This window comes from Ursus americanus, chromosome 5 (assembly GCF_024610735.1).
Source record: "Ursus americanus isolate L20-20 chromosome 5, mUrsAme1.1.p, whole genome shotgun sequence".
NCBI lineage: Eukaryota > Metazoa > Chordata > Mammalia > Carnivora > Ursidae > Ursus > Ursus americanus.
In genome coordinates, this window is record NC_142131.1 from 26,032,010 (window position 1) to 26,052,271 (window position 20,262).

The 20,262-nt window shown below is 36.2% G+C and overlaps 1 protein-coding gene across 9 annotated transcripts in view; it reads left to right on the forward strand.

The window, feature by feature from the left end:
* SSBP2 (single stranded DNA binding protein 2) overlaps positions 1-20,262 on the forward strand; it is a 279,994-nt gene that overhangs the window by 72,411 nt on the left and 187,321 nt on the right. For all 9 annotated transcript variants that reach the window (XM_045796354.2, XM_045796355.2, XM_045796360.2 and 6 more), the window contains exons 2-3: positions 1,951-2,023; positions 14,514-14,575. In XM_045796354.2, the coding sequence (XP_045652310.1) occupies positions 1,951-2,023; positions 14,514-14,575 (135 nt within the window). The remainder of the gene's footprint in view (positions 1-1,950; positions 2,024-14,513; positions 14,576-20,262) is intronic.

The following is a 20,262-nucleotide window of genomic DNA, read 5'->3' on the forward strand; positions in this document are numbered from 1 at the left end:
GAAGAGATTATGAGGAAGTGATTTGCTTAACTTTAAGGAATAGTGTTCATTGCAAGGACACAGCAACAGTTGTGCTCTGGCCTTGACTGTTCTGGGGTCTGTTCTCTTACCCCCAAGGACCACCATGGTGTCTCTGCTTCACATTCTGCCTCTCGCTTCCCATTTTTCCAAGCTTGGTGGGACACGCTATTGTTCACCCTTTGACTTAGGCCTAGGTTTCTTGTCTAGCCTCTAACATTTGTTTGGTGCCAGGCCCAAGATTTGACAGACTGCAAGGAATTACTTGGGGCCAGGTTTCTTCTCAGGCAGTAGGGTGACACTGTCCCTGGCAGGCAATTTTGAGGCTTCACAGTGTCTCCAGGAAAAATTCACACATAATTCTCTTTTTTGAGGTGAGATTTGCCAACATGGTCAGTGCATCATTTGATGGGGTTGGGAGTAGTTTGTGGAGGGACAGGTTGTGTGGGATATGTGTGTTTAAAGATTGAATGATAAGAATCACCAGTAGGGTTTGTTTGTTTGAAACTATAGGAATATTCTAGTTCCCGTATCCGTTGTATACTTTGGGGATGAACCACACTTCCACAGGAGATACTGCTGTTGAAAGAAGCATGTCATGTCCCTCATGTGTGTTAGGGTAGAAAAAATGTTGAGAAGCATGATCTAAGAAGTGTCATTCAACTTGCAGAGGTTAGAAGGTGTTTCTAATAACATACTTTTTATCTATGATTAATTTCAACAGATGTCTGTCTACTCTCTTGTGGTACTTAGTAACCACAGAGTAATTCTCATTTTAAGTGTTTGGCACTTTTGGAATGGGGAAAGAACTAAGTGGACAGAGCAATTGAATTTGTATAGGCTTTCTCTTTTCATTACATGCATGATGTTTTTTCATGAAAACGAAGAAAATATTCATTTTTGCAAATGCTATCAATCTTTAACAATCAAAAATTCACTTGGCAAGAGAAATGGTGTAGCTCTACAGAATTGTGGTTATTATTGCATTGTTTTGTTTACTGTAAACCTGGCTTAATATTGGTAAATATAGTGTAGCAGAAACTGAACTGTTGTGAGCTATCTGGGCATCAGTCCAAGATATCATTAAAAATACTGCCTCAGACTAATTTGGGTTTATGAATAATATTTTGTTAACAGCTCAACTGAAATTGAGCCACATGGTGTAGCTTAAAATTCTGAATCCACAAGATAATGAGAGTAGTACAAGTATATAGTGCATACCTAATATTCTGTATTTGAATGATAAATTTATATGTAATTTTGTGTTAACTTTTAAACTATAAGTACCCAAATGCTTAATATGACTTGATGTTTTTAAACTTTACTTAATGCTGTGGTTTGCTGAAAATTTGAATCCTTATAAGCTAATATATTATCTTATTCGTTTAACAATCAAACCTAAAGAGTGAGGAGAGGTTGCCTGAACAAATATTAAAATGAAATTTTAGCACCCATTTTGGCATACAGCTGTGCAAACAGCTGGAGTTCATGTTAAATTCACCAAAAAGATCGAAGGACAGAAAGTTGTTCAAAGGTCCATTTACTTAATTCATTTATTTTAATAATGAAAGATAATAACTATACCTTAAAATAAGTTATGGAGATTATTAATATTGGGTTATAAGTTATCAATTATATTAGGTATAACAAAGGGAATGAGGTTATGATAAGTGACATTATCCAAGGGAAAAAATCCCTATTTAGATGTTTCTTTTCAAGAAAAGATACATTTGCCTTTTTTCTTTGTGTACTTTTTAGTTTAAGTTCTTTCTGAACAGGTATGTATGAACTCCCACTGAAAGGGTGTGGGAAGAGTTAATTTTCTGTCACTGTTATGTGTATGATATATTTGTAATGAAAAAGTATGTGCATTATTTAAAGAATGAATGTTAAATACACCTCTTCTCAATAAATATTTTATTCATTTTCCAGGTTAGCACTCTACGTATATGAATATCTGCTCCATGTAGGAGCTCAGAAATCAGCCCAAACATTTTTATCAGAGGTATGTTTGATATATTTTCTTTTGATATCTTATATAAGTGAATGAAAATATTCTGTAACAATTATTTGAAAAAACTATCATTACATATTATATAGTGAACACTTGGTTATCAGTATGCATAATATAGTCTTTGTAGATTATTTGTAAGCATTTTTTAGTGTCCCATTTTCATGCCAATAACCTTCTACTCAACTTTCTAGCCATTTTTCCACCTGTAGAAATAGAAACTAATTATTAGCCTTGACAATAATAATCAAGAAGGCAGATTCGCTTAAAAAAAAGACAAATGCCACCATATCTCTAGTTTTAGCTGTACCTTATTTTGGCATTATTCATAATTTTGTAAAATATGGGTTTTGTTTATTTTTATTTTGTATGGATAATAGTGGATCGACGACAAAATTTCAGTTAAAAAACATTTTGATGATCTTGGGGCGCCTGGGTGGCACAGCGGTTAAGCGTCTGCCTTCGGCTCAGGATGTGATCCTGGCGTTATGGGATCGAGCCCCACATCAGGCTCTTCCGCTATGAGGCTGCTTCTTCCTCTCCCACTCTCCCTGCTTGTGTTCCCTCTCTCTCTGGCTGTCTCTCTCTCTGTCAAATAAATAAATAAAATCTTAAAAAAAAAAAAAAAAGAAAACATTTTGATGATCTTATTTCAAGTTCTTGTATCTTTTCCTGCTTTTCTCCACATTTTTTAAAGTTTGAATTTGAGGCTTTTTACAATGGTAGTTTCTCCTCTTTTCTCCTTCATTTTATGTAATGATGAGGATGAGGAGGATTTTACTGAGTTCTGTTATATGCTAGGCACATAGTGTGCCAAAGTGCTTTATATTATCACTAGTTCTTAGAAGAAATTTGTAAGGCAGATGGTATTGTTCCTCTTTTACTGATAAGAACAATAGGGCTCAGAGAATTTATATAACTGGCTGATGGTCATACAGCTTGGTGAGTTATGGAACTGAAATTCAAGCCTAGATCTATGTTTATTCGAAAGCTTCTGTTTTCCCCCCATATCTGTGCTGTCCAGTATGGTAACCACTAGCTTTATATGGCTTTTCAGTGCTTGAAATATGACTAATCCAACTGAAAAGTGCCAAAAGTATGAAGTACACGCTGGATTTTGAAGATTTAGTGTGAATAGAAGAACATAAAATATCCAGTAATTTTAAAATTTTTATCTTACATTGAAATGAAGATATTTTGGATATATTGGGTAAAATAAATTACTAAAATTAATTTTGCCATTTTTTTCTTTTCTAATGTGTTTACTAGAAAATTTAAAGTTACATATGCAGGTCTCATTTGTGGCCTGTGTTTGTAGTTTTATGAGACAAGTCCTGCTCGAAATAATATCTCACCTCACTAGTTTGACCCCCACGACCTCAGGAACATGACAGGCAACCCCTTGACCAAAGTGCCCTCCCTGCTAGAGCTACAACCTTCTTGAGATGCACTTGCTCCAAAAACAAATGCAGAAGTAATCAAACACACAAAGCCCCCCAATTTTTTATCTTATTAATTAGTATATGTGAATTGTTAGGGCCTATTTGCAAAAAAGGAATTTGGGAGGTATGCTTAGAATGTAAAAGAAGTCAATTGTTTTACCATAGAATGAGTATATACAGTGTAATAAAAATTGGATTTTAAAGTTTATTCAAATCAAAACAGAAATTTAGTGTATTTATATCTCATTAAATCATTAATTAGAAGACTTTGTATTTCACCTTGCTACCCCACACTCACTGTTTGTTGTTACAGAGGCAGTGATTGAGATTGCAAAAGGGATGCTCTTAATATTTGTATCCTTAATCACTGCCGACTTAGAGAGTATTTAAAAGAAACTAAAGCCAGCTATGGAGATTTAAAATTTTTATTTTAATGCAGTTGAAAACTTGATGAAACTTGATTAAAGGATTTACTGATCTCTTTGCTTAGATCAAGGAGCATTTTGAATTGACTAAACTTGCTGAGTCCTCGAGGGTTCCTATGACTATAATTTTTTACCAACATTATAAGATGTCAGATTCAGTGGTTCTTAAACTTCATGAAAAAGAAAAATGTTGCTAAAGCATTTAAGGAAATTCAGCTGTTTTGACTTAAATGGATCATGTGGATTAAGCATAACTAGATTGAGATAACCAGGTACTGTTCTGATAAACCCTGAATTGAATGGACAATGGATATATAAAATTTCTAGGTCTATTTGGTAAAAATGAAATTATAATTTCAGAAGAGATTCACACTTTTCTGACAAGTATTTACCATGATTTTATTTTCTCCGGCTTCATTTGGAATACAAAACTGAGGATTTCTCTGAATTATCCGTCTGGTTCAATTTCATAAGAGGAATCAATTAAGCTGAAAACAAACTATTGTTACCAAGAAGATACAGTATTTCCGACTTTGGAGATGAGTATATGTGATTCCCAGAACTATTTACTTTCTAGCTTGCCAGACTCCCAAGTGGCACTGTGAAAATACATTCTCATTACCTAAATAACCAATATAGCGTTTTCTGTATATAGGGAATGGCTAGATTAATTGAGGTGTAAGTTTCCCAAAATGTAAAAGAATGTTAGATCTATTTGGACTTAGCATGGGTAAACTTCCAAAACATTTTCAAGTAATAGAAGCAAGCTGAAGTATGGCATTCACATGGAAACCTTTGAATATAAAGGAACATGATGCGATACTATATATTTTTGTGGGTACATATTTATCAGTGTGAAGTATAGTAAAAAGTCTGAAAGAATATACATGCCACGGGGCGCCTGGGTGGCGCAGTCGTTAAGCGTCTGCCTTCGGCTCAGGGCGTGATCCCGGCGTTACGGGATCGAGCCCCACATCAGGCTCCTCCGCTAGGAGCCTGCGTCTTCCTCTCCCACTCCCCCTGCTTGTGTTCCCTCTCTAGCTGGCTGTCTCTGTCAAATAAATAAAAAAATCTTAAAAAAAAAAAATATACATGCCAGACTAGTTTCTGAGAGTAGGGATTTTAAAGGAATTAAAGGGGAATTTTATCCTTACTTGCATACACACACACACACACATGTGCAATGTATATCCTATTTGTACAGTTATTTAAAAATAAAAATAATAGAAGAGAAAATACAAAATTATATCCATTTTAAAATGGAAGCCTTGAAGTACAGGTCATTGCTATACACAGCCTAGAGTTCTAAATAATTTCAGTTGGTTACGTTTCAGTACATTTCTATAATCTTCCTCACGCTAAGTTTCCATGATAACTGGCTGCTTGTATTTGCCTCTACATACCATAGGCTTCTGTCACCTGGGTTTTCTCTGCCTAAAATCCCTCCCCACGTGAGTAGCTTGGAATTCGCTTCTCTTAGGAAAGCTTTCTCAGGGCTCCACCAATCTGAGCTGATAGTGCACTCTTACTGAAGACTTTTGCATACTGTGCCAGGAAGCTTGGACTTCATCTTGCAAAAGAGAGCTTTTGATGCTCTTTAAGTAAAAGAGAAACATTGTTTGGTTTGTACTCTGGTGTCTGTGTGAATGGCAATACCACCTCCCCCTGCTCTCCAACTATGGTTAGTAAAGGAAGGAGAATGTAATCTCTTAGAGCTTTGTACCCTATTTAGCATTGCTTTCTCTCTTATTTTCACTTGGATCATATGGATAATTTAAGACTGCTTGTTGTAGACTGACTTCTTACGTAGTTTGAGAAGTAAAGGACCATCTTATCTAAGTTCTTGTGAGTCTATCCCCAGATTTTTTACCTAATTCAGGACAGTTACACAAGGAGCTTAAAAACTAGGAAGACCTGTTTATTTGGGTTGGGTATTGTGATAAAAAGGAAATGATTAAAGTGTCACTAATCACTCAGATGTTCAATGTCCTTACCCTGGTTTAGGGCTAAGTAGAATACTTCTTCCCATTTTTTCATTCTCAGGATGAATGAGGATTTGGATGACTGTGATATTAATGAGCCCTTTTGAATCAGGATTTGCTGTGTTGGGCCACCTTTCTTAGTGTGGGTTTCCTTTATTGTGAAGTTGTGAAAAGGTCAGTTGGAACTTTAGATGTCGTCTGAATAAGATGTATATCTCAGCAGCCCAGTCTCTCACTGAGTTTGGCCTTTTTTTTTTTTTTTTCTTTTTTTAAAGTAGGCTCCACACTCAGTGTGGAGCCCAATGTGGGGCTTAAATTCACAACTCTGAGATTAAAACCTGAGCTGAGATCAAGAGTCAGACACTTAACCGACTGAGCCACCCAGGTGCCCCGTGGGTTTGGCCTTTCTGATAATGCCCTTGACCTGGGCTATCAGCAACTGAACTGTTCTTGATAGATTTTGTTATCAGCCAGAACAGAGTCCAGAACTATTATCCCAACTGGGTTTTGTTTGTTTGTTTTTGTTTTTTTGTTTCTTAGTTAAAAGAGGTATCATTGAACTAATGATAGAAATCACAGCTCCACCCAGTTATGTTAAGTAGCTCATTGTTGTATCTGATTCATGATAGATTCTAAACCAGTACCAGAATCCCAAATATAGTTTCCACGACTTTAAATTTTCTTACCCCCAGTAAGTCAAAATTAAACATTCTTTTTTTAAAATTTAAATTCAGTTAATTAACATATAGTGTATTATTTGTTTCAGAGGTAGAGGCCAGTGATTCATCATCTTATGGAATACCCAGTGCCATTACATCACATGCCCTCCTTAATGTCCTTCACCCAGTTACCCCAACCCCCCAAATTGAACATTCTTTAGACATAGTCTCAATGCAGAGGTCTTCCTCAGCTTTATCTTTTATTATCTTTTATTTATCTATTATTATCTTTCAGTATTCAATAATTAGAAACAGAAATCTTTACAATTCTATATCAATTTTTGTTACTTGAATTCATTAGAAACTCTCCTTTTTCTGGTTATCTTATTTCATTATGCAAAGATAATTCCAACTCATTCCTGAAATTTTGCATGGTATTTGTCATGCCTCTGAATGAGGCTTGGTGACCTTAACAAATAAAATGGAACTAGATTGTTGCAAATATCGAGGTTTTTTTTTTCCTTCTTAAGAATTTTACATTGTTTATATTAATAGCCCTTATTTGCCATAAATTAGCCAGTAAGTTAGCCAGAAATAGAGGCTTAAAAACATCTAACAGATTGCTTCTTCAGATTTTATTAGAAATGCTAAATTATTGAACATCAGAGACTCCAAAATTGTGTTCTGTTTATCTTTCACTGAAAAGAGAAAATAACAATTTCCTAACCAGTTTCTTGAACTTTAGTTTGGAGGCAACATAGTATGGTAGGTAAGAGTAATTGCTTTGGGGCCAGACTGCTAGGTTTGAATTATGTTCTACATCTAACTTACTCAGTTTTCTTAATTATAAAAAGAAGGTAATTGTAATAATACTTAAACGTTGTGCTGAGGTTTAATGGGTTAGTACCTATAAAATGCTTAGATGGGCCTAGCATGTAGTACATACTTAAAGGTGTTATTTTTATTTTATTTTATTTTATTTTTATTTTTATTTTTTTTAAAAGATTTTATTTATTTATTCGACAGAGATAGAGACAGCCAGCGAGAGAGGGAACACAAGCAGGGGGAGTGGGAGAGGAAGAAGCAGGCTCATAGCAGAGGAGCCTATGTGGGGCTCGATCCCACAACGCCGGGATCACGCCCTGAGCCGAAGGCAGACGCTTAACCGCTGTGCTATCCAGGCGCCCCTAAAGGTGTTATTTTTAAACTTCTTGACCAATTCTTTTTTACCTTGTGTAGTTTCTATACTGGAGTACAAATATAAATATATGTCGTACGTGTACATGTATGCTCCAAGTATCTGTCGCTTGGATGGCCTACAATTCTCCTACCTCCTGGGGTTACCTTTCCTGTCACAATAGCTCCAACTCTAATCCCTAATATTATAGGTTCCCACAAGTCCTCTCTAAATTCTCTGGGGCTTACTACGGGGAGGGGGGGCTGGAGGTTCTCCTGCTGTAATTTCTTGCTCCCACCAAGTATTACAACCTCACTGCTCCTCCTTCTTATGGCTGCTACCTTTTCTTCGTCTGAAGTTTTATGTTTCTCTTATAACCTCCAAGCTCCACTGAGTCACTGCTCTTGTGTATAAAAGATTCTTACTGAAGATTAGGGAAAACTGAACACTACTCAGCCTTGTACAGTACAGGCAACAATATCAACTTGAATATTAAAAACAACTTTAAGTTTTTTGATCTCCTTGCCATGGGAATTTATTACTAGCTGTTTACCTGAGGGCTCCCACTTGCCTTCTGTCTTGTTGACTCCTCATAACCTCTCCCACTGTCTCCTTTCCTGAATCCTCTCCTAGACATCTCAGATGTCTTCTTTCTGGGAGATTATCAGCAGCCTCCTGAATTCTTGTTATTTTATTATGTGGCATATTAAATATTCATTCTCTATTTTCAACCATTCCTGGGAGCTTTTACTTTTCCAGCAGCCCAAAAAATAAAAACAAAAATAGAAGAGATCCATCAGGGAGTTTCCCTAATAAAAGACATCTGTACCAGTAGCATGTGTGTCTCAGCAGCCCAGTCTCTCACCTGGATGTAGCCTAGAAGAGGACTTCTATCTTCTAAAATACAACAGCACTATTCAGTAAAACTCCCTGTGATTAGGAGATGATTTCTAATCTGTGCTTCTAGTAAGTTCTCCACTAGTCTCATGTGACTATTAAGCGCTTGAAAAGTGGCTAGAGTGAATGAGGAACGTTCAGTTAACTTAATTTTAAATTTAAAGGACCACATGTGGCTGGGGGATACCATGTTGAATAGCACAGTTTCGGATTATCTGCTTTTAAAGTCTATCAGATTTTTCTTCCCATTATACATCTATTTGGTTAATTTTTAAAATTAAAATGTAATTGTTCTGACTTTTTTAATGTTTAGTTTAGTGTACAGATGTATCTATACTTGGAAGATTTTAGAAAATTAGTGGGAACAGTAGGTTATATCTAAATTAGAAGACTCCGGAATTTTGTTTAGGAACAAACGTATACAGGTTCTTTTCTTAACACAGGAACTAACTTTATCCGTTTATGGTATTAACATTTTTTGAATATTGGTTCTCAAGAAGTATGAAAGCATTTAGGAATACTCTGAAAAGTTCGGAGTCCATGAACTTCAGGCCTACTGCTGTGCTATTGGAGATGCTGTGGGAGTGGGTCTGGATCATTCAAAGAGGTCCCACACTGACAAGGCTAGGACCTCTGGAAAGGAGCTGCACATCCAGAATTGTCCTGTGCTGTAGCTGGTGTAGTTGCTGTAGCTACTGCTGCTGCAACCAGCAACTATTTCACCTTCGGAGCCACGGGCAGGAAACTTCTTCCTCCTGCCATTTGGTCTCCAGCTAGTGTCTTTCTGATTGGCAGAGCTGAACAGGAAACCGGGAAATGTAATTTTCAGAATCCCAGCACTTAGTGTAGAATGGACAGAGAAGGGTGAGTGTGGGACTGAGAGATAATTGGTAAATTTCCAGTATACCTTGCCTGAAGCAAATAATGATGAAAAGTTAAGAAAGTATGTGCTTGTATATGTATGTGTGTGTGTCATTTTTTTTGTTTATACAAAGAAATTATATATAAATATAATATGCATATAAATTATATAAGAATATAATTATATATAAATTATAATAAATACTAGTTTATTACACACTGTTACATGCTTTAATTTTTGTTTCATTTGTTTGACTTCAATTGTTTTATATTGGTTCATGAAACTTCGTAATTCTTATATGGCAGTAGGGTATTTCATTCTGTGAAATGTACCATGATATATTTTCACCAGCCCCCTACTAATGGACATTTAGGTTGTTTCCAGTCTTTTGCAATTACAAATGATGCTTTACTGAAAATTGTTACATATATATAACTTTGCACACATGACCATATTTATAAGATAAATTCCTAGAAGAAGAATTGCTCTGTCAGATAGTTCGGGCATTTGTAATTAATAATTATCGTTTATAAACCAGATGGCATGTCTTACCCCTGCCAGTATACTTTCTGTTCATTCAGTGTTTGGCTCTCCACCTATATTGAAATGCTAAAAATGCCAGGTCATATAGTAGAGACACAGCATTAATCACAGACAAGGCCCTCAAATGTAGAATCAGGCAGTGGGAATGGGCACTGAGATTTATCTGTAAGTTATGGGAGAATACAGCTTTTAGCTGGGTAAATGATGGAAATTAGGGAGGTGAATGATTCAACAACTTTAAAAAGCCTTAGGATGAAGAATACATTTTGGAGCTGGGGTAACGGAAGAAGGAAAAATAGAATAAAGAGAGAGAGAAATTGTTTGCATAGATGTCATTCAAATACCCAAAAAAGCCTGAAGCCTATGAAACTCAATACAACAGAAAATGCCTTTTCTTAAATAGCAGTATTGTTTCTAAAATGGCTATTGACATTTAGAGGTATTTTCAGGCCATTCCTCAGCCATGTCCATCATTAATATGTGTTTGCCAAAAAAAAATTAAACTACATAGATGAATATGATTTTAAAATGGAAGTCTTCCTTTACCCTTTTCCTAATATAATAGTTTAAGTTTGGTATGATTTCTTTAATATGTATACACCCAAATGCACACATACAAATATACACAATTTCTTTTAAATAGAGAAGGTTTATGGGGCCTGGCTGGCTCAGTTGGTTAAGTGTTCAACTCGATTTCAGCTCAGGTCATGATCTGAGGTTTGTGCGATCAAGCCCTGTGTCACACTCTGCGCTGGGTGTGCAGCCTGCTTAAGACTCTCTCTCTCCTTCTGCCCCTGCCCCCAGTAAAAAAATCATTTAAAATGAAAGGTTTATACTATACATACTGTTCTCTAATCTTCCAACTCTCCAACTTGAAAAGCCAATATAACATGGCTTTCTTTCCATGTAGATATGTTGTATTCTTTTTAATGATTGCACTCTCTTCTATAGTATGTAAGTATAAAAATCTATTCTACATGCACAATTGGTGAATGTTTTCAGGTTGTTTCTAATTTTCATTATTTCTAACAATGTGGCAGTGAATGTGCCTTAGTTTTCTATAGATCAGGGTTCTGTTTTCCTTGGCATCATCTCATGCTTCCTATAAACAAGTAATACCTATAGTAGTAATTACTTTGGAGACAAAAAATACCAGTCATTATGGAAGCATATTCTTATGTAGAACCATTTCTTCTTTGGAAATGCCTAAAGCATTAATTGTTATTTATTCAGTAACTATAAAAGGATGGCTTTTGTGTTATTTCCAATATGATGGACCAAAGTTTTAGCTACTTCTGCCACTTACTTGCAATTTAAAGTGAGAAACGTGAACTTTATGCAGTAAAGACTATTATAAGGATGAAAAAGATGAGGTATGGGACGCATTTTGAGCTGCTCTGAGAAACACTAAGATATAATGTTGAAAATACAAATGCTAAAAAAATAAAATAAAATAAAAACGCATTACTTTTAGACTTCTTTCACAAAAGTCCGTATCAAATGTAAACCATGTAGGTATTTTTCTCGATTACTTTATCTCCTGAAATTGCTGGTGGTTGCTTGTGGAAGTCGTGGAAGTGCAGAGGGAAACTGCTGAGCACCGGCTGTAGCACAGTAGGGCTCATGTTAGACTGAGTCTAATCCCTCCTCCAGCACCGGCCAGCATTGAGACCTAGTCATGCCACTTTAACTGTAACCTAAGTCATTGCACATTCTCCTTTTGATTGAGCATAGTGCTGTCTGCTTTATTTCATAGTCATAAATCTGTCGAGTTAGGATGAACTGAGATGAAATGTAGGGATGCTACTGTGAAAAACTTGCTGTATATAATTAGGCTGATTCCAGGGATTAAGGATACTTACGTGTCTGGGACATATCTGTAAGGTTCATTATTACACCCTTTCAAGAAGACATCCAACTACTGAAAAAATGGTAAGAGAAAAGATTGAGAGAAAGATAAGACACAGGTTTTTGACTAAATTATAAATTTAGCAGGACATCAGAGTTTCCTTTATCCTCAGACTCACGAAGTACTACCATTCCTTATTTTTTTTATGAACCAAGAAGATAACAATAATGATTAATGGAAATTCAGATAAAAGGTGGCATAGATATAAAAATTATTTGTGTTACTCCTAGGAGAGTTCAAGTTAGGATCTGGCTTTTGTTTATGTAACATGTTCTCGTTTGTTGTTCATATTTAGTCTTTATGAGTTCGAGTTCATTAATCCTAGGATTTCTCCTTTAGTTCTTTTAAAAAATGGCTATCACATATATAATTTCCTCATCTTTAGAAAATTGCTATTTGTTTTTTGAGAACAAATTATTTCAAAGCTCCCTTTGGTTAACATTTTGTGTATTTAAGGCCTCTAAGAAAATGATTTTAGTGATTTTAATTATGGTTTTTCATCTTTACCTTAGAGAGTTACTTTTTTTCTTTTTTTTTTTTTTTTACATTTCTGGCCACTTTCTGAATTCCTGTCTTAAAACTTTTATTTATTTATTTTAATCCTTTTGGGACAAGAATTTCTAAGTTCTTCCATAGTAGGTGATAAAAAGGATCCCTTGATTTTTTTTTTTTTTTTGAAATCTATAATTATGTAGTTGTTTACTTCCTACTTATGTTAAGGGCCTACGGGCATACTTTGCTGATTGGGATATTGTTAAATAATTTTTAATTAATTAATTATTTTTAGAGAGACAGAGAGAGAGTGTGCGTGTGCAGATGGGGGAGGGGCAGAGGAGAGGGAAAGAGAGAATCTTAAGCAGGCTCCATGCCTGGTGCAGAGGGCCCTACAGAGGGCTTGATCTCATGATCCTGAGATCATGACCTGAGCCGAAATCAGGAGTTGGACATTTAACTGATTGAGCCACTCAGGCACCCCTCATTATTTAAACTAAAAAACTAAATCATGTTTATACATAAAGATTGTTGTGGGTTTTTTAAGTTCTTATTTATTTGTTTATGTATGTATGTATGTATGTATGTTTGTATGTATGTATGTAAGTAATCTCTATGCCCACCATGGGGCTTGAACTCAGGATCCTGAGATCAAGAGCTGCATGCTCTTCTGACTGAGCCATCAAGGCGCCCCTGCATAAAGATTGTTTTTGAGGGCTTTCTGGATCACCTTAGTTAAAATTATAGCTCACTTCTTATTATTTTCCATTTTCTTTATCCTCCTTCCCGGCTTTGTTTTCCTCCTTAGCATTTGTCACTTTCTACTTCTAATCTAAGTATAATCTCTCGCTCTCTCTTTCTTGCTTTTTTTGTTTATGGTCTGTCTTCTGTACTAAAGTATAATCTTCCTGAATGCAAAGATTTTTATCTTTTTTTTTACTGCTATCAGTGCTTAGAAAAGGTACTGTATAAATACCTACCCAGCTTTCCAATTTCTAAATATAATTTGTAAAAAGTAGTTAGTCAGAAATTTTAATTTGTCAGAGATACTGATCTTGTTTTAAATTTTTTATAGTGAGCTCCAACTCATTTGAAATATAATATATGTAAATATATATGAATATATATATAAATATAAACATTTGGAAAGTGAATATTTCCATCTTTTTGAACTTTTTATTTTTATTTTTTAAAAGATTTTATTTATTTATTTGACAGAGACAGACAGCCAGCAAGAGAGAACACAAGCAGGGGGAGTGGGAGAGGAAGAAGCAGGCTCATAGCGGAGGAGCCTGATGTGGGGCTCGATCCCAGAACGCCGGGATCACGCCCTGAGCCGAAGGCAGACGCTTAACAACTGCGCCACCCAGGCGCCCCTTTCTTTTTGAACTTTTAAAAAAAATTAAAGATTTATTTACTTATTTTAGAGAGAGAGAGAGCTCGCGCACATGGGAGGAGGGGTGGGGAGGGGCAGAGGAAAAGGAAGAGAGAGTTCTCAGCAGACTCTGTGCTGAGTTCCGAGCCGCTGTAGAGTTCAATCTCATGACCCTGAGATCACGACCTGACCTGAGTGGAAACCAAGAATCGGACACACAACTGACTGTACCACCTAGGTGCCCGTCTTTTTAAACTCTTATTTTATGGAAGACATATGCCTTAACTCTCATCCCCTCAAATCAGGAATTTATTTAAAAACTCAATCCTTAAGGCCTAATATGGAGTCTGCACATATTAAGAGCAGTCATTTGTAAATTTCTGGGTTAGTAGTGATAATTGATTTTCATAGTGATGTTAATAATGGTGATTTTGATGTGCCTTAAGATCCTGAAATACTTTAAGTTCCAGAAGTCTCTCCTGAAAATCCTGGTACAGTGGGAAGCAAATTCAGGAAAGTAATGGTGGCATCTTTTCTCATAAACTATCCAATCAACAAATCACTTCGTAAAATGAGTACTTCTAAAACTTGAATAAAGAATAATATGAAAATGATTAAAATCTTATATATTACCTTAGTATTTTAAATGGGAAAATATTGTAATATATGTGGAAAAAGGTATTATTAGGAAAATATTTAATATCTCTTTTATTCATTTTAGATAAGATGGGAAAAAAACATCACATTGGGGGAACCACCAGGATTCTTACATTCTTGGTGGTGGTAAGTATCTTTTATTCCATTTTTATTAGATTGATGATGTATTCCAGTAGGCCTGCACTACACCTATTTATGATAATCATGCTTCTTATTTATTTGTTTGTTTGTTTGTTTTTGTTTTCTATAATTATTTTATGAAGGTAGCACTTAAAAAAAAAGTCAAACTCAAAACCAGCCTTAGTGTTCTTTAACTTAAAGAGACTACTATTGAGTCAAGCTGGAATTGGGTTTGGTATATGAAATCTCCTACTGTAAGTATGATTCTGTATTAGTCAGCTTAGGCTGCCATAATAAGATACCATAGACCATGTGGCTTAAACAACATAAATTTCTTTTCTCACATTTCTGGAGGCTGGACATCCAAGATCAAGCTGCTAGCGTGGTTTGTTTCTGGTGAGGTCTTTCTTCCTGGCTTTTAGACCCTCATGATCTCATCTAAACCTGAGGATACTGGAGGTAGAGGTAGTCGTGAGTTTTTAGGACAGTGAGAAATTGTCCAGAAGAAAAACTGAAATAGTTCAATATAGATTGAGGAAACGAACTGTGTAGGAACACAGATAAGACCGTCAGACTATATTGAAGGCCCAGTTGATACCAGAGCTTATAAATGTCATTGTAGTACCAGTATGTCCAGATACGTGACTTTTCTGCAACAGCAGTGGCAGTTCAGCTGTTTGCATGGACAAGCTAGGGTGTTTGTTTGCATTTCTTCAACTTAGAAGCATTTTCTGTTCAGTGCCTTATATATTCATCACTCAACATCTTAATTAACAGAGAAAAATAAAAGCTCTCTTCTTGAGCCACACACATGGTTTCCTGGGCACGTTATTTAATGCCCTCATCTTTGTAACCTTCCTCCTGGAAAGATGCCTTACTAGAGGTTTTGTGGTGAATGGAACCGCACTTGATCCGTTGTGGTTGTGGGTTTCCCTTGTTTGTCTCACATATGTGTGGCAGGAACAGGTGCAGTCCTTTGGCTCAGAGCTGTTCCTGTATTTGGAACAACGGTTTATTGCAGTTGAGCACTATCATTGTGCTGTTTTCCTGGGGTTTAAGACTGAGCTGTTATAATACATATTATAAAAGTCAGTTTTTCATTTTACATAGTATGTATTTATGATATCTAGATCTATATTGTAAAAATTTAGCTGTTTGCCGGATGTAATTGAATCTCCTTGCCTGTTAACACCTTATATTTTGTATGTTTCCAATTAGGTCTGCAAAGTAGTCTAAGAAACCATTTCAGGAGTCTGTCCCTATTGGATTAGTGGGCTAACAAAGTGAAGATTTTGAAAATTTTCCATTAAAGAATTAATTTTATTTCTTGCACCGATTTCCCTTTTGCTCCATTTCTTATGAATTTAACCTATTTTCATACTGTCGATAGTTGATAGTACCTCACTGAATACTTTAGCTTTTTCAGTTTTAACTATCAGAAGGTATAGCTCTTAAGTCTGCCATTGTTCTTCCTTTTTCTATGGCTCTAAGATTCAGGGGAGCTCTTCCTCTGTGGCTTTGGTATTTTAACTAATTTTAATTTGTACCTAGTTGGAGATATCAAAGAGATGGTAAATAATGGACATCTACATATTTTATAGTCTATTCAGTTTAAATGTAGCACCTATAAAATATATGGGTACAGTATTCTCAGTTTTTAAAATTTTCTCCCCTGAAACTACTAGTAAACCCTTTAAGGTGCCTACTCCATCTATGTAAATAAGTGGTTCTTAATGATTTTGAGATTATGGGCTCCTCTGAGAACTGATGAAAGTCTATGGATCCTCTCCTTCAGAAAACTACCCAGATCCTAAGCTTTCCTGATCATTGTGTATAGCCAGCCATGACTGTGGACCTTAAATCCAGCAGATGCTTGACCTTTTGTTGTTGTTGTTAACTGTTTCAGAGGTCCCTTTGGTTTTCTTTCTTTCTTTCTTTCTCTTTCTTTCTTTCTTTTTTTTTTTTTTGTTAGAACTTTTTTTCTTAGAGCAGTTTTTGGTAGATTCACAACACAGTTAAGGGGAAGGTACAGAAATATACCTTCTGCCCCCAAATAGGCATACCTCCTCCACGTTAGCATCCCCCATCAGAGTGCGACATTTGTTATAGTTGATGAACATACACTGACACATTCGTAATTACCCAAAGTCCATAGTTTACATTACAGTTTATTCTTGGTGTTGTACATTCTTTGGGTTTGAACAAATGTATAATGACATGGTCCATCAATATAGCATCATACAGAGTATTTTCACTGCCCTAAAAATCCTCTGTGCTCTGCCTTTTTATCTATCCCACTCTTACGTCCCACTACTGGCAACCACTGATCCTTTTACTGTCTCCATAGTTTTGCCTTTTCCAGAATCATTTACTTGTAATCATACAGTATGTAGCCTTTTCATATTGACTTCTTTCACTTAGCAATATGCATTTAAAGTTTCTCCATGTCTTTTCATGGCTTGGCAGCTCATTTCTTTTTAGTGCTGAATTCTATTCCACTGTCTGGATATACCATGGTTTATTTATACATTCACCTACTGAAGGACATTTTTGTTGCTTCCAAGTTTTGGCAGTTATGAAAAAAGCTGATATGAACATCCATGTGTTTTAAGTTTTGTGGTCAATGTAAGGTCTTTGTCTGGATTCATGTTTTTGCATGTAGATGTCTGGTTGTTCTGGTACCATTTATGGAAGAGACTGTCTTTGCTCTCTTGCATTGCCTTTGCTCCTTTGTCAAAGATTGATTGACTATATATGTGGGTCTTTTCTGGCTCTCTATTTTGTTCTACTGTTGCATGGTTTATTTTTTCACCAAAACCACACTGTCTTAATTACTATAGTTTTATAATAAGTCTTAAAGTTGGGGGCACCTGAGTGGCTCAGTCGGTTAAGCGTCTGCCTTCAGCTCAGGTTATGATCCCAGGGCCCTGGTATCAAGCCCCACATTGGGCTCTCCGCCTAGCAGGGAGCCTGCATCTCTCTCTCCCTCTCCCTCTGCCTGCTGCTTCCCCTGCTTGTGCTCTCACTCTCTCTGTCAAATAAATAAATAAAATCTTAAAAAAAAAATAAGTCTTAACATTGGATGGTTATCAGCCCTGCAACTTTGTTCTTCTTCTTTAATATTGTGTTGACTATTCTGGGTCTTTTCCTTCTCCATATAAACTTTAGAATCAGTTGTTGATATCCACAAAAAAATTTATTGGGATTTTGATTGGGATTGCATGGAATCTATAAATCAAGTTGGGAAGAACGGACATCTTGAGATGCCTGACATTTTTAATCCTTAACTCTTTAGAGCTTTGCTTTATCATATGTGGTCTAGGTTAGGGATTCAGGATTATAATAATGGTTACTTTTTTTTTTTTAACCTGGGAAACTGTTAATGTTGTTAAGGTCCAGATGGATAGGATAATGTGTATTTTTCTAGAGCTTACTGCTTGCTCATTTGGTCAAACACAAGGTCCCTTTTGGATGGACCAGTTGCAATTTTGTGACTTCTTCTCACTTCTGTTTTTTATAGAATATTAGAATGTTTAAGCTTCTTCATCAAATATTTACAAAATGTAAAACTATGCCACCCTCAAGGAAATAAGTATGGAAAGATAAACAATTAATAGTAATAGTATTATAACTGAGGTATATACTAGTTTTAATAGCAATTCAGGAGGAATGCTTATTTCAGCTTGTGGGATTTAGGAAAGGCTTTATAGAAAAAATGAGTCTGAGCTGAGCTGGAAGTTGAGTGAAAGAAGGATATTTTGGTCAAGGAATAGTATGAAGTCTCAGAAGGAATGATCATGAATCTAAGAAATGACTGGTAGCTTGGATCAGGTGAACTGTAGGTGCAGTACTATGAAGTGATAGAATATAAGGATAAAGACAAAGGCAGGGGCCGAATTATGAAGTCCTGAAGTACATCAAGGGTTTTGGATTAAAGCACGAAGATTTTAAACACTGTACTTGACATGATTAGGTTTGTGCTTTTAGGCATTCACTTGGCATCAACATAGAGATGGACTGAAGAGGGTTGAGAACAGTGATAGCGTCTAGTTACAAGGCAAGTGTAATTGTCCTGTTGAATGGTGATCATAAACAGTAAGTAGAATAGTTGGGATGTGAAGGAGGAGTTTTCTAGGTTTTAGATTTGGGATGAACAGTGATGTCATTGAAAGAGCAACAAGCTTTGGGGAAAAGACCATAATTTATCTTGGACAGGTTAAATTTTGAGATGCCTCAGTGACATTCAGATAGAGATGCCCTAATACAGGTCAGAGATCTGGGTCTGTACCTCTAAGACAGGTCCACAATGGTTCGGAAGTTATTAACACAGACCATACCATTGGAAAAGAGTGTTTATAGACTCAGCTGCCCAATGTAACAAGTAAGAGCAGGGCCTGGGGTTGGAATCCCGAGGAAAGGCAACATTTCAGCCTGGGTGGATGAAGAGCAGCCTCAAAGGAAAATAATTGGAGAGGAAGAAGAGTAATCAGGAGAGAATAATGTATGGGAACCAGGTAGGATATTTAATGTAGAAATTAAATTCTGCAGCAACTGTAAGTAAAAGGACCCAGAGATTTTCCTGAATTGAGAGGGAAGGTGAACTTTGCTGGTCCTGAGGATGAGTTTTGGTGGAGGGGTGAAAGTGAGATTTAGAAGGCTGCTCTAATTCATTTTTCCACCTCAAGAGTTACTAGGAGTAGCTGAAGTGTGTGGTGCTACATGGAGTAGTTTCAGGATTAACAAGAGAACAGGACCTAACATCTTTCTATCTTTCTTTCTTTCTTTTCTTTCTTTTCTTTCTTTCTTGTTCATATATTTATTTGACAGAGAAAGAGAGCACAGGAGCTGGGAGCGGAGGAGAGGGAGAAGCAGACTCCCGCTGAGCAGGGAGCCCAATGCGGGACTTGATCCCAGGACTCTGGGATCATGAGCTAAGCCGAGGGCAGACGCTTAACCAACTGAGCCACCCAGGCACCCCGCATTTTTCTTTTTAAAATAGAATAAAATAGAATAAAATTGAGCATGTATATAGATTGGGATGAAAAGAATGGGGAGGTTGAAGATGTATGAGAGAGAAATAAACATGTCCGAAAGTACAGAGAAAGTGTAGGGAAATTGAGAGGTGGAGGCCTTGGAGAGGAGGGGGGAGTCTCTCCCTTTAGTATGGATAGAGGAAAGTGTGTGATTTTATTTTCTGGAAGTTTTTCCTTGTTTCTAATGTGATTTCCTTTATCATTTCTTTTTTTCTTTCCCAGTTTGCACCCTGCCCAGTGCTATAGTATTTCCCATGCCTCCCATGCTCGTTACCTTTACCCATATCAAATTCCCTTTGAAAATGTATTTCCTGTTTGTTTTCTTGAATGAAAGTTCCCAATGCTTCCATGAATTTCAGAAATAGAAATGCCGAGAAACTTCTTTCTCCTGAAATTAATGTCCTTTTCAATTTGGGTAATTTAAAAATAAACACGTCTTAAAATCTTCCCATTTAATGTTTTAATGGCAGAAATTATGCTTTATTCTTACTTAATTTTATATGTAGAACAGCTTTTGAAATAACTTTGGGCCCATGTACTTATATCCTGAAATTAAATATATGTGACGCTGCAGAGAAAATAAACTAATAACGAAGATTATCATGAGAATTCAGTTTCTTTCACCGGGAATGGGAAGTCAAATCTTACAGTACACCAGCA